The sequence below is a fragment of the Diabrotica virgifera genome, chromosome 3, assembly GCF_917563875.1.
Source record: "Diabrotica virgifera virgifera chromosome 3, PGI_DIABVI_V3a".
Taxonomy (NCBI): domain Eukaryota; kingdom Metazoa; phylum Arthropoda; class Insecta; order Coleoptera; family Chrysomelidae; genus Diabrotica; species Diabrotica virgifera.
The window spans coordinates 17,427,352-17,442,003 of record NC_065445.1 but is presented as its reverse complement, the minus strand read 5'-3'; the positions used below and the strand labels follow the sequence as shown (position 1 = coordinate 17,442,003).

General features: G+C 31.8%; 1 protein-coding gene across 6 annotated transcripts in view; it reads right to left on the bottom strand.

Moving 5' to 3' along the window:
* The window catches only part of LOC114328850 (uncharacterized), a 231,239-nt gene that overhangs the window by 83,855 nt on the left and 132,732 nt on the right, over positions 1-14,652 (bottom strand). For all 6 annotated transcript variants that reach the window (XM_028277827.2, XM_028277811.2, XM_028277849.2 and 3 more), the window contains exon 2: positions 1,480-3,995. In XM_028277827.2, coding sequence (XP_028133628.2) covers positions 1,480-3,969 — 2,490 coding nt within the window. In that variant the 5' untranslated portion in view covers positions 3,970-3,995. The remainder of the gene's footprint in view (positions 1-1,479; positions 3,996-14,652) is intronic.

The following is a 14,652-nucleotide window of genomic DNA, read 5'->3' as shown; positions in this document are numbered from 1 at the left end:
TTAATCATACTATCCCTATTAATCATAGAGAAAAAATTTAAGGTATACTTTAATAAATAAATTATTTTCAATAAATAATTATCTAATAAAAAACATTTATTTATTAAAGTGTACTTCAACTTTTTCTGTGATCATTAATGATACTATGATTAAAAAAATATTTTTTCAAGAATTGCTTAAACAAATTAGACTGTTTATTAATTAATAAATTTATAAACAAATTGCATATTTGTAATGTACATAAAAATTACATAAACCTACCAATTAAAAAAAGAAAGATCAAAATCCATTGAGTTAATCCGGAGATACAGCAAATTATATTCGTTTGAAATTACTTTTTCGGTATTTTAACTCGCTGGATTTGTAGGTTCCCCCTAGTAATAATGTGCACTACATTTTTGAAAAATCGTAGAGGGTGCTGTAAAGTTATAATGTTTGTGCAAATTTTTAAGAAGAAATACAAATCCCATTCTTTAAAATGGCATTAATGAGATTCCTTAATTATTATAAACAAATTAGCTATGAATTAAAAAAAAAAACATATGGCTAACTTTGTCCCAAATGAACCCAGGCTAAATTTTTTTATTTGAAAATTCGTGTTAAAATACTATCTTTTCGAATATATAAAAATATTGTTTCTACGGACAACATTTTTAAAGTTATTCTAAATGTTTATAAACTGCAAAATTTTAAAAATTTCGCATTAGGACTTTTGATTATGTTAATTATTTTTTTTATCTTTTTTTAATACATTTTGATACTATCACTCTTCTACTTTCATTTAGCATACTCAGAATGGCTCTATCTTCATTATTTTCTGTCTTATCTTATTGCAAAATAAAGGTCTCTGGGATAAACAAATAGAATAACTCTTAAACTAATTAATGGAACGGTCTCAAATTTTGAGGTTTTGTTAAGTATCCCAATATCCAACTTTGGGTGAATCACTTAAGTTCTAAGGTAGTTTTAGTAAAAGTTATTAACAAATAACGATTTTCACCTTTTTTGCAGTTTGCGTAGCAACAAAGTAACTTTTTAACTTCAAAAAATCGACATTTTGAAGGTTTTTCAATGTTCTAAAAAACTGAATTTTGTAATTTTATGTCAACTATTTAGTTTTTGAATGGAGTGCAAAAAATCGAAAAAATAGTGATTTTTGCACTAAATTGTTAATAATTAAAAAACGGACGCAAACTCTAGGCAGGAAACAGGTAGGTTTTCTTCCTATAGGTCTACAATAACTAAAAAAAGTAGTCAGCTACCTGGATCTTCTTTGGGTGTCCCGAGAAAATCCTTATTACCCTGGACTATTATGACCTGCATTTTTGTTGCACTCTGTATATAGGAAAAATAATTCGGTTCGATAGAACACGATGACCACTAGACTATGCGGGGAGCGAAGCGTGAAGAGATAAATTCATCAACAACTAAGAAATAAACTTAATCAATAACTTAATTTATATTAAAAATTTTACCAACCTTCAAAATACTCTCCTTCTCGGCTATATCCTCCGGAGCTTTTTCCAAATTGAGATTATAGTCTTCTACAGTATTTTCAGTAATCACAGCATTAATATTCTCAGTCGATATGGTATTCAAATTTTCTTCCCCTACTTCTGATATTTGTTCCTCCATTGGTTCTGTTACATTATCGGCAACAACTTCTGATTCCTCTTCTTGCAACATTTCCTCCTCATTAACAATATCTTTTGCTTCTACATCTTTTACATCCTCAGTAGCTTCCTCAGACGGTTCTTCCGGTTCAGGTAATTTTTCTTCTTCTTTAGGTCCGATTTCTGGTAAAACTTCTGGTTCTAAAATTGGTGCTTCAATATCTAATTGGTTTTCATCAACAGACTCTGACTGTACATCTTCAACAACCGCCAAATTATCACATGCCATAGATTTTGCTTCTGCGTCATCTACTTTAGTATCAGATTCTGTGGTAACAGGCACTTCTGATTGTTGCTCCACCTCTGGGTAACTATTACATTCAATATTTACTTCCTCAGCTTTCTCTATCGTTTCAGGTTTTTCTTCTTCAGCTTTATCTGTCGTTTCAGGTTCTACTTCTTCAGCTTTATCTGTCGTTTCAGGTTCTACTTCTTCAGCTTTATCTGTCGTTTCAGGTTCTACTTCTTCAGCTTTATCTGTCGTTTCAGGTTCTACTTCTTCAGCTTTATCTGACGTTTCAGGTTCTACTTCTTCAGCAGCTTTCTCTGTTGTTTCAGGTTTTACTTCTTCTGAATCATTAACTAAAGTATCTTGGGTTATCACTTCTGTAGATTTAACTGCGTCATCTACTATGTTGTTCTCAGTATCTACATTTTCTGTAGTTTCTGTTACCGTTTCAGCAACATCAGTCACTGCCGTACAATACTCCTGAGTGTTTTCTATAAGAGGTGGAGCCTCGTCAGCAATTTTTTCTCTGATTTCAGGTTCACTTATTAGACTATCTTTAATGATTGTTTCTGGTTTACCCTGTGACGGTGTCGAGCTCCTTTTACCGTAAAATCTCGAGCTAACCACTGTTCCGACTTTAAATTTGGTACTCTTCTTTAAATCTACTTCGTTAAAAGCTTGTTTCATAATATCTAGTAAAGCGTCCTTTTCCGGCAGAATATTAGATTCTGTTTTAATAGTAACGTTATTATAATTGGAATTAGTGTCTACTAGAGCTAAGCTATCAATTGGTCCATTTGAGGCAGTGCTTATGCTAGGCTTAGTATCAGTTTCATCTTTTAAGGCTTCGTTACTTTCAGTTCCATGTACGGACGATAAGTCTGAAAAGCTACTATCTGACTCATAGCCTGATAATTTAAAACCTATTTCGCTACCCATTTCCGAACCTAGCCGTCTTCTTTTTTTCACTTCCAAGTCTAGTCCATCTAATAAACCTAATTTTAATTTTCTCTGCTTTCCATTCCTTAAGATTCTGGCTGGGGAATCAGATCTTGTACTGTACGGGCTAGATCGATTACTAGTACCTTCTGCTTTTCCTTTCCGTTTTGCCCTTGGACTAAGGCTTCTAGGAAGATGATTAAAAATGTTAAGAGTATCAGTCGTATCCCCTTGGCTAAACGGACATTTCTCAATACTATGACGTCTTCTAATAGATGGGTTTTTCTTTTTTAACGTGGCTACATTCAGATCTAACATTTCTATTATTTTCTCAGCAGAGGAGTCAAATTTAACAGGTGCATTTTCTAAATTTTCTTTTTTGGTTATGTTACTGTTTAGTAAATCTAACTTTATTTTCTTTATATTCTTTTTAGGTTTTGTTATTATATCACTCTTGGAAGACTCGGACAAATCATCTACTTCTGTTTTGATATCCTCTGCTTTAATAAGAAACGATAAGTCCTTCATGACATCTTCTATTGTCTCCTTTTGAACCTTTGGCTTTCTACCACGCTTCTTTCCTTGTTTTGGAACTGGTGGTACGTTGTTTGTATCTTTTTGTGTTGGATCTTCTGGTTCCACTTTAATGGCATCAACGTCCAACAGTTCCGTGGTTTCTGATTGGGTTTCCCGTTTCTTAGGTCTTCCTCCTTTCTTAGGTTGTTTCTTTACGTTTTCATCCAATGGAAAGATAGGTTCCAATACAGGAGGATTGTCTTCTGATTCTTTCTGATTCAACTTCCTTTTCCTGAATCGTTTTTCCTTTACACCGTTTTTTAGAAGTTTCTTTTTACTCTCTGCACTTTTAGTGGAGTGAAGCGCAGCTTTAGCTAGAGGGTTAAGTTTAAGTGGTTTTCTTCCTTTGGCTTTCAGCGTGACTCCTAGTAAAGGTTTCTTCACTATATTCTTAGGGTTATTTTTGGCTATTCTTTTACCTATTGACTTAGGTGTACCGGCGGATTTAGGTGTATCGGCCGATGCTTCATTCTTCTGTTGCGCCTTTTCCGACGCAACTACCTCCTTAGGAGAGGTCGCAGGAGCATTTTTTCTGTTAACTCTAGTTGCCATGACATTGGGATGGTTTCCTCAAAGACCTGCAACAATAAAATAATACCAATTAAAATGATTGTAAATTTCTAAGTTGTTATAAATTTCGAAATGTTAAGTTAAAAATGGAATATGAGGAAGACGAAAAGCCCCAGATGCAAAGGTTACTACTTTTATACAATTAGAATACATAATTGAAATAAAAATAATAAACAATAATTTAAATCCAAGACTTTTCGTTAAGAAACTGCTTTCTGGCTGCATCCCGTATCTCCGGCTTTTACAATATATAAGGACAAGAGACGACGAGTATAGAAGAAAGCAAATAAGGGACACTTAGGCCACGTATTTACCTTCTTTTCGTCTAGGAAAAGGACCAAAAGACAGTTTCAGGTACTCAAATGTGAGTAAAGTGTGTGTGTGAAAAAATGGCTTGGATGCTGGTCCGTTAGCCACAGATTTTTATTTTATTTTTACCTCAATTTATTAGTTTTGTTATATTCCCACCTATCTGACTCAAATGACTATATTTGTTTCTTTCAAGTAGTTTATGAGTAATTTAAATATTTCCATTTTATGACAACTTAGTAGATATTCTATACTAATTGGAAAATGAACTTGTGTTTGTCGTAAATTGTAATACAATTGATTTATATATCTCTCGTTAATTTTGCATTCAAACAAATATGGTTCAAATCTCTAATCGAAACATTATCACAAAAACAGACTGATGAATTAACTATTCCTAATTTGTGCAGATGTGCCTCATATTTTCCGTGTCGAGTTTTTAATCTGACGATAGTAGAAATATCTTGCTTTGGCAGGTTATACTTAAATATGTATTCAGGTGGCGGAGGAAGTTCTTGATGTAAAGAAAAATATAAATTTTTTGATATGCTTGAAATATTTTTCCATTGTTTTTTCCATATTTTATTTATTCTATCTTTGACGTCATTTATTGCATCTGTCGATAAGATCTGAGTTAGGATCTCACCATTTTTTATTGCATCTTTGGCCAACTCATCCACTTTCTCATTACCCAGTATACCGGCATGCCCTTTTGCCTATATAAATACTACTTCCACTTTAGACAAATTATTTTTTATATTACATAAAATTTTTGATTTGTATGAATTAAAATCAGTGTTTTGAATTGCATATATTGCAGATCTGGAGTCTGTTATTATAACAGCTTTTTCAATATTATTCTCTTTGATCCATTCTAGAGCTTTTTCGATGGCTATAATCTCAGCTGTAAAAATACTACTAATACTAGATAATTTATAATTATTGTGTTGATGGGTATTTTGCACATACATAGCACATCCTACTCCTGTTTGATTTTTAGAACCATCTGTGTAAATTACTGTATAATCCACAAAGTCGCTCAGTATAGATTTTACTAAAATATTATTTAAATGATTTGATTCTGTATATTTAGGAATTATGATTCTTGGTTTTTTTATCAAAGTTTTATACGGAAATTTATAAATTGGTAATAATTTACTGTTGTGTAAATCTGTATAATTCCTGGTTTCAATGAATGCATCTGTTAGTGGTGGTGAATTTTTTATTCTCCAATATTTGCTAGTTAAGTTTTCCATGTTTAATAAAGCCAGACTTGTTAAAAGGTCTGACTCAGTGTTTCTTAGCTTTATGCAGTATTTTTGAGCTAAAAATTGTCTACGTAAATTTAATGGGATTTCATTACACTCTGCTAGCATAACGTTTGTTGGAGTGGATACCATTGCACTTAAACATATTCTCAAGCATCTGTATTGTATCCGATCTAATATTTTTAAATTCGTATTGCTTGCTGATCCATATATCCAACACCCATAGTCCACGACTGATCGAATACAAGCATTGTAGAACAATAAAGCTGTTTTGGGGTCTGCACCCCATTTTCTGTTGGTAATACACCTTAGTATATTTTTTTTCACACTTACCTTTGATGTATTGAATATGTTTAGTCCACAGAAGTTTATTAGGTCTGTTCGTAGTACGATCCAAACGATCAGCAATCGTTGCCAACCATCAGACGCATGCGCAGTTAACAGTTGGCGCTGCGCAGTTAACAGTTTGAGTTCGTAAACTACGAACGCGCATGCGTCTGATGGTTGGCAACGGTTGCTGATCGTTCTACGAACAAACCTATTATCTAGTACTATCCCTAGATACTTATACTGATTCACCACTGGTATAGTACGCCCACTCGAGGTTACGTTTCCCGGTGCGCGCAACCTATGCCTGGTGAAAAACATAATATTGGATTTTTCTGTGGACATTGTCATATTATTTTCATTTGTCCATTGTATAATAATTTCAACTATATGCCTCAATGACCGTAGACAGTCGTCGTAGGTTTTTTGGGTGGAGTATATACAGATATCATCTGCATATTGTAAACATTTAATGTTTTCGTCAAAGAAACTATGAATACTAGCAGAATATAAGTTGAATAATGTTGGACTTAATACTGAACCCTGTGGCAGACCTTGATTTACAACTCTTGGTCCGTGTAGTATATTTCTATGATCTTTTATCCATATTGTTCTATTAGTATATAGATTTAATATATTATTACAGATTTCATTATTGAAACCAAGTGAACACATTTTATATTTTAGTATGTTAAGATCTACTGAATCATAAGCTCCTTTTATATCCAGAAACAAACAAACTAGGTACTCATTTTTAGACAACGAAATTTGTATATCTGTAACTAGCTTCGTTACTACATCCAATGATCCAAGGCCTCGGCGAAATCCATAAATGTGAGTAAAGATGAAAAAGATAAAGGCAGTTTTTGTTTTCATTTGATTCAGAGTTGGACCACTATCTCCATATAGCTATTTCAGCATATTTCATATTTCAATTATTCTAATTGTATAAAAGTAGTAAGCTTTGCATCTGGGGCTTTTCGTCTTCTTCGTATTACAAAAGATGCCGCTGTTTTGCGTTTCAAAAGGTGGATTCATTGCATCGCGATGTTTTCCCTTAAATAGGCAGGGTTTGTTGATTTTGTTTTAGAGTTGTGACTGCATAGCTCCACTGAGCATGCATAGATGCTGAAATAGCTATATAGAGATGGTGGTCCAACTCTGAATCAAATAAAAACAAAAACTGCCTTGTATCTTTTTCATCTTTACTCAGAGTTGAGTACCTGAAAATGTCTTTCGGCCCTTTTCCTGGAGGAAAAGAAGGTAAATACGTGGCCTAAGTGTCCTTTATTTGCTTTCTTCTATATTATACCGGGTGTCCACTTATATTTTTCCCCATTTTAACTGCCTATAACTTCTAAACGGCTCAAGATAGAAATATGCGGTTTTCGCTGAAATTTTTTATTTAAGTAAAAGTTTTGTCTGAATGGACTGAATTTTTTATATCGCTTTCAAATACGAAAAGAAAAATGGCGGATTTTTGAAAAAACCGTTGTTGACTTTTTTTAATGGAACACCCAGTATATTTTTTTGTAAATTGAAAGAAAGGTCATTCATCTATCCAGCGATATAAAGTTTCTCAAAATCGGTTGTCAAATCACTGAGTAATTAATTTTTTTTTGCACGATTGATCATTTTTGACTGTTTACCGTGACATATTTTACGTCACTAGGTGACATTTACTAGCAACTCGACGGTAAGTAATCCAACTCGACGGTAAGTACTCCAACTCGACGGTAAGTAATTCGCTTACCGTCGAGTTAAAAAATCTCTTAATTTTAATTTATTTTTTGAAAGAATAAAGAAAACTAACGAATTATTTATTAATATTGAAACTTATGGTACAATTTGTTAAATTATTTAATGAAATCCCACTTGTTTGGGCTGTGGTTTCACTTCTAACAGAAACTCCTGCAGAATCGCATACATTAGTAGTATCCAACATTTTTTCTCTTCAAATACGCGATCAAAGTTGAAAACTTGGAAATATCAATGCCATCATAAAGAAAAACGGTGGATTTAATCATTGAATATTCTGCCCAGAGGCTTCCAGGAGCTTTCAACTGCATATGTCTTTGAACGAAATATGCCAATAGTCTTTTCTTCGATTCTTAAATTCTTGCCTTCGCACCATTTTTTAAAACTTTGGTAGGTATTTTGATAACGGATTTTGGATTTTTCGGGAATAATTGCGGAACACCCTTCTTTCCAAGCCCGTTCAATTTCTTCAAATTCACTTTCGCTCATATTTTAATTTATAATAATCAAAATTGTACTTAAAATTATTGACAACTAAATAAAAACTCAATTCTCCATTGTTGTTATGCACCCTAGTTACTACCTAACAACCAAAGTATCTATCTTGATAAAATGAATGAAACTAGTCAATATGACGAAAATGTTTAATTTTATAATTTATAATGGTATCAATCGTGCAAAAAACGTTATAAGCATGTCGAACGTTAAGGGTAACCGATCTCAGACAATAATTGGAGTCGTCGCTCCGCTCCTCCTCCAAACAATTGTCTTCGATCGGTATAAAACCCTTACCGTTCTCCATACTTAATATACTATAAAATGAGAGGTGCAACGTGGATATCCCATACCTATAGTATATTAAGTATGGAGAACGGTAAGGGTTTTATACCGATCGAAGACAATTGTTGTCTGAGATCGGTTACCCTTAACGTTCGACATGCTTATAACGTTTTTTGCACGATTGATACCATTATAAATTATAAAATTAAACATTTTCGTCATATTGACTAGTTTCATTCATTTTATCAAGATAAGATACTTTGGTTGTTAGGTAGTAACTAGGGTGCATAACAACAATGGAGAATTGAGTTTTTATTTAGTTGTCAATAATTTTAAGTACAATTTTGATTATTATAAATTAAAATATGAGCGAAAGTGAATTTGAAGAAATTGAACGGGCTTGGGAAGAAGGGTGTTCCGCAATTATTCCCGAAAAATCCAAAATCCGTTATCAAAATACCTACCAAAGTTTTAAAAAATGGTGCGAAGGCAAGAATTTAAGAATCGAAGAAAAGACTCTATTGGCATATTTCGTTCAAAGACATATGCAGTTGAAAGCTCCTGGAAGCCTTTGGGCAGAATATTCAATGATTAAATCCACCGTTTTTCTTTATGATGGCATTGATATTTCCAAGTTTTCAACTTTGATCGCGTATTTGAAGAGAAAAAATGTTGGATACTACTAATGTATGCGATTCTGCAGGAGTTTCTGTTAGAAGTGAAACCACAGCCCAAACAAGTGGGATTTCATTAAATAATTTAACAAATTGTACCATAAGTTTCAATATTAATAAATAATTCGTTAGTTTTCTTTATTCTTTCAAAAAATAAATTAAAATTAAGATATTTTTCAACTCGACGGTAAGTGAATTACTTACCGTCGAGTTGGAGTACTTACCGTCGAGTTGGATTAATTACCGTCGAGTTGCTAGTAAATGTCACCTACTGACGTAAAATCTGTCACGGTAAACAGTCAAAAATGATCAATCGTGCAAAAAATAACATAACTAAGCAAATTGATATTATGTTATGTGATTTCCACATTGCATCTCTCATTTTAAAAATTAATTGCTTAGTCATTTGACCACCGATTTAAAAAACATTTAGATCATTGGATAGGGAAATGACTGTTTTTTTCAAGTTTTTAGGTAAATTTCCATTTTTTTATGTCGCTTTTAAATAAAAAATGGCGGATTTTTGGAAAAAAAAAACGTTGACTTTTTTTATCGAAACACCCAGTATATTTTTTTGTAGCTTGAAAAAACGGTCATTTACCTATCCAGCGATATTAAATTTTTTAAAATCGGTTGTCAAATGACTGAGCAAATAATTTTTAAAATGAAAGATGCAATGTGGAAATCACATAAAATAATATCATTTTGCTTAGTTATGTTATTTAGGAATGTGATATCCACGTTGCACCGTTTATTTTAAAAATTAATTACTCAGTGATTTGACAACCGATTTTGAAAAACTTTATATCGCTGGATAGGTGAATGACCTTTCTTTCAATTTACAAAAAATATACTGGGTGTTCCATTAAAAAAAAGTCAACGTTTTTTTTTTCAAAAATCCGCCATTTTTCTTTTCGTATTTTAAAGCGATATAAAAAATTCAATCCATTCAGACAAAACTTTTACTAAAATAAAATATTTCATCGAAAACCACATATTTCTATCTTAAGCCGTTTAGAAGTTATAGGCAGTTAAAATGGGGGAAAATATAAGTGGACACCCGGTATATTGTAAAAGCCGGAGATACGGGATGCAGCCAGAAAGCAGTTTCTTAACGAAAAGTCTTGGATTTAAATTATTGTTTATTATTTTTATTTCAATTATGTATTCTAATTGTATAAAAGTAGTAACCTTTGCATCTGGGGCTTTTCACCTTCCTCGTATTACGAGAGATGTCGCTGTTTTGCGTCTCAAAAGGTGGATTCATTGCATCGCGATGTTTTCCCTTAAATAGACAGGGTTTGTTGATTTTGTTTTAGAGTTGTGACTGCATAGCTCCACTGAGGATGCATAGATGCTGAAATAGCTATATGGAGGTGGTGGTCCAACTCTGAATCAAATGAAAACAAAAACTGCCTTTATCTTTTTTAAAAATGGAAGTTACAAAGTTAAACGGTCTGTGAGACCGGGGTAACTACTCGTGTACTGTTGTTTTACTCCCTAATTTATTTATAAAGGTATTAATTATTGGATACAGTTGTGTTTACCTGATATTATATTCATTTATAGTTTATTACAGATACGAGTTATTACAAATACAAAAAAAAACAGCAGGAGAGGTTAAAAGACTGATGGAAGAGGCGATGGCGGACAGCGACGAAGCTGCCTATGACTAGTCCGATGATACGAACAAGATATTTTTCTGCAGCCGTCCCGAAAATAAAACTTTCGGTATGATTTATTAAATCGAAAGTATAATTTTACACAACTCGTACTGAAAGTAGTTACTTTCGGGACTAATTTTTTCACTTTCCGGACGCTTTTTTTACTTTCGGGACGATTTTGGGTAGCTAGGTAACGGCTTTGACAATAACATCAACTTTGTATTTTATTATGACAACACTTGTCATAATAATTAAAGTGTAAAAGTTCATAAGTAAAGTTTATTAGTCCGTTCTTTAAAGGTAAAATATTGCAAAACCTCTAAATTTTAAAGAACCGCTTGGATTGACATGAAATTTGGTATACACATAGCTAATAAGTCAAAGAAAAAAAGTGATATTGTGCCGATTTGTGCTTTTGCCCTTGGGGTGAGTTTCACCCCCTTTTGGGGGGGAAAATATATGTTCGAAATAAGTCCGAAAATGGATAGCAACTTCTGTTCTATAAAGTTTTCTCACCAAGTTAATACTTTTCGAGTTATTTGCGAGTAAATATGTTAATTTTTCTACAAAATAACCACGTTTTCAGACGGTTTTTCGCAAATAACTCAAAAAGTAATTATTTGGTCGAAAAAAATTCTTATCAAAAATATAGCACGTAAAAAGTGAAAAACATGGTGTATACATTATTGGGTCACTATACCTAGTAGAAGCAGAGTTATAGCTAATGAAAAATAGGTTCATATTCGTCAAATTCCAAATCGAATATTTTAACGTGCCATAACCAAAAAACGAAGCACTTTTTTGGGAAAAACTCATTTTAACTTGTTGAAAGTGTTTAAAAATGCTTATTTTTGTTTAAAAAAAAAATTTAGCGTTAAAAGTAAAAAGGTTACGCTCAAAATAAAGTTGGTCCCTTTTTTGGTAAGAAATCGGGAAAATCACCCCCTAATTAGCATTTCAAATGAACTTAATTGTTACTACTTCATAAGTTTTTTACTTGCGTATGTATTGATCATATGCTCTGTAAGTTTCATCGGTTCAAAGTCCTTATTTTTGAAAAAGTTGTAGTTAAAAGGGCTTGAACGAGTTACTTATCACGAGTGTATGCAAATTTAGAAACACCGAATCTTAACCAATTGTTGTCCTACAAAATATTCAGAAAAGTAAAGCTAACTTTTTTTATTGTTTAAGATTTTTGGTATCTTTAACAATTTTTAAGCTATTTTGAAAAAAAAAGCATTTTTTTTTCAAAATTAAATTTTTTAAAATTTTACTTTAAAATTAAATTTTTTCAAAAATAAGCACTTTGAATCGATAAAGCTTACAGATTATATAAACACAACATAAGTAAAGTAACTTGTGAAGCGGTAACGATTAATTTCATTTAAGTTGCTAATTGGGGGGTGATCTTCCTGATTTTTTTTGCCAAAACAAAAGGGACCAACTTTATTTTGAGCATAACTTGCTTACATTTGATGCTGGAATTTTTTTTATAAAAACAGAAATAAAGATTTTTTCAAACACTTTAAAAAAGTTGTAATGTGTTTTCCCCAAGAATGCTTCATTATTTGGATATTTCACATTGAATTATTCTATTTGGAATTTTTCGAATATGAACCTATTTTTCATTAGCTATAACTCTGCTTTTGCTATGTATAGATACCTAAATATATACACCGTTTTTTTCACTTTTTTTATAGGGTTTAGTTTTGCTAAGAATGTTTTTTTCGACAAAATGCTTACGTTTTGAGATATTTGCGAAAAACCGTAAAAAAACGTGGATATTTTGTTGAAAAATTAACATATTCACTTGAAAATAACTCGAAAAGTATTGAATTGGTGAAAAGACTCTATAGAACAAAAGTTGCTTAAAATTAGTCAGTTTATCCATTTCGGGACTTATCTTGGACATATATTTTTTCACCCCCGAGACTGGGTGAAACTCACCTCCAGGGCAAAAGCACACATCGGCACCATATCACTTTTTTTCTTTGACATGTTAGCTGTGCATATGCCAAATTTCGTGTCAATCCAAGCGGTTCTTTAAAATTCACAGCAAAAACCGTGAAAGAATGTACTGTATACATATATTCTTTTTTACATACAAAACGGCTGCAGAAAAAATATTGTACGTGACACGATCAAAAAATGATTTTACGAGACTCGCAGGAATAGCTCCCCTACCATACCTAGTTGTTTATTTTTTGTACACACTGTATATCATTTCAATATCCGAAAAGCTTTATTCAATTCTTGAAACCTCACAGAATTACAGGCCTCACAACGATAATGACCATTCCAATTAAAGAATAATACTTTATGACATTATACCATATTTAAAATCACTTTTATATCCTTTCACGGTAATTTTTCATTTAAATAAACTTATAAAACAGCTTATTTTATTTTATTGAATAACTTGAGTTTGATCGTTTTATTTATTTGAACCGTTATTTGAGTTTGTAGGTCGAGACAGAATCAAGGCTGGAGAAATTAGGGCAAAAGTTATGCGTATGCGTACTAGAGCTAGCTAACGATAAATAATGGAAACATTTATTACTTACTAGTAGGAAGATATTTAAAGTTAAAATTAATAACTAAATAAATGTGTAATTGATATATAATTAAATCAAATAAGTTAATCAGTTAAATAACTACTCTTCTAAATGTTCGTGTAATAGTGCAGTCACTGAAGGTGGATATGAGCTATTACCTCCGATTTCGTTGAACCTCCATCGATTTGCATGAAAATTGGTGAGTGGTTAGAGGATATCTCAAGGAACAAAGGTGACATGGTACCAACTTGCGCTTTTACGCTGGGTGTGAATGCCACCCCTTCTAGGGGGTGAAAATTATTTTATTAAAAATAACCCCATAATTCGACAGAGGGACAAATTCTAAGCCAAATTTGTTATATAAAGTTATTAAAATAAATCAAAACTTTTTGAGTTATTAAAGATTAAAGATTTTAATTTTTCGTCAGAAAAATGCTTGTTTTTAACCGATTTTCGTAAATAACTCAAAAACTATAAGTTTTTACAAAAAAGTTATTATTATCAAAATTGAGGTTAATAAAAAATCAAATAAACTCCTTACTAGAAAAACCTTTCAATGTTAACTAAAAGTGAGTTATAGGTAATTGAATGTATATTTCTTTCGTCGAGTACCCAAATCTAAGTATTCAAGCTTAAATACCGTGAAAATGATGCATTTTATAACATAAACTTATTAAACATTTGTCAAAGTTCATAGAAATAGCTATCAAATAAGCCCTCGAACAAGTTGATAGCATTAAAATTTATGCACCAAAAATGTTTCAAAAATTTTTCCAAAAAATGTTATTGTTTTTTTGTAAATATCTCGGTTAGTTTTTAAGATATCAGGTTCACCTAAAAACTAATTAAAAGTTGATTCCAAGAGCTATTAAAAAACGTCGAAATTATTCTTTTAAACCTCTTAGTTTTTTTAAAAATAAAAGGTTAAATGGCCCCGGTTACATGGTTCTCGAAGCAAAATTGAAATTTTAAACGATTGTATCTCGGTTATTTTTTACTCTACGGAAATAGCAAAATCAGTAAATTATTTGGAACAGAAAAAACTAAAATTTAGTTATATATCATTTTTTACGTATATTGAGTATTTTTGGAGTTATTATCAAAAGAAAATGAAAAGTACGATAATTTTAAAAATTCTGATTTTTAAATTATATCATTTTTTTTTTCAAAAATATGCATTCTAAACCGGTCAAAATTGTTGAAATCATTAACTATGTTAACCTAAAAAAATTCTTGTGAGGATTACTACAAATTTAAATTTTTGTAGAAATGGCGTATGTTTTATTTTTCACTTTTTCCTAATGGTAGGGGAGCCCAAGCGGGGATTTTT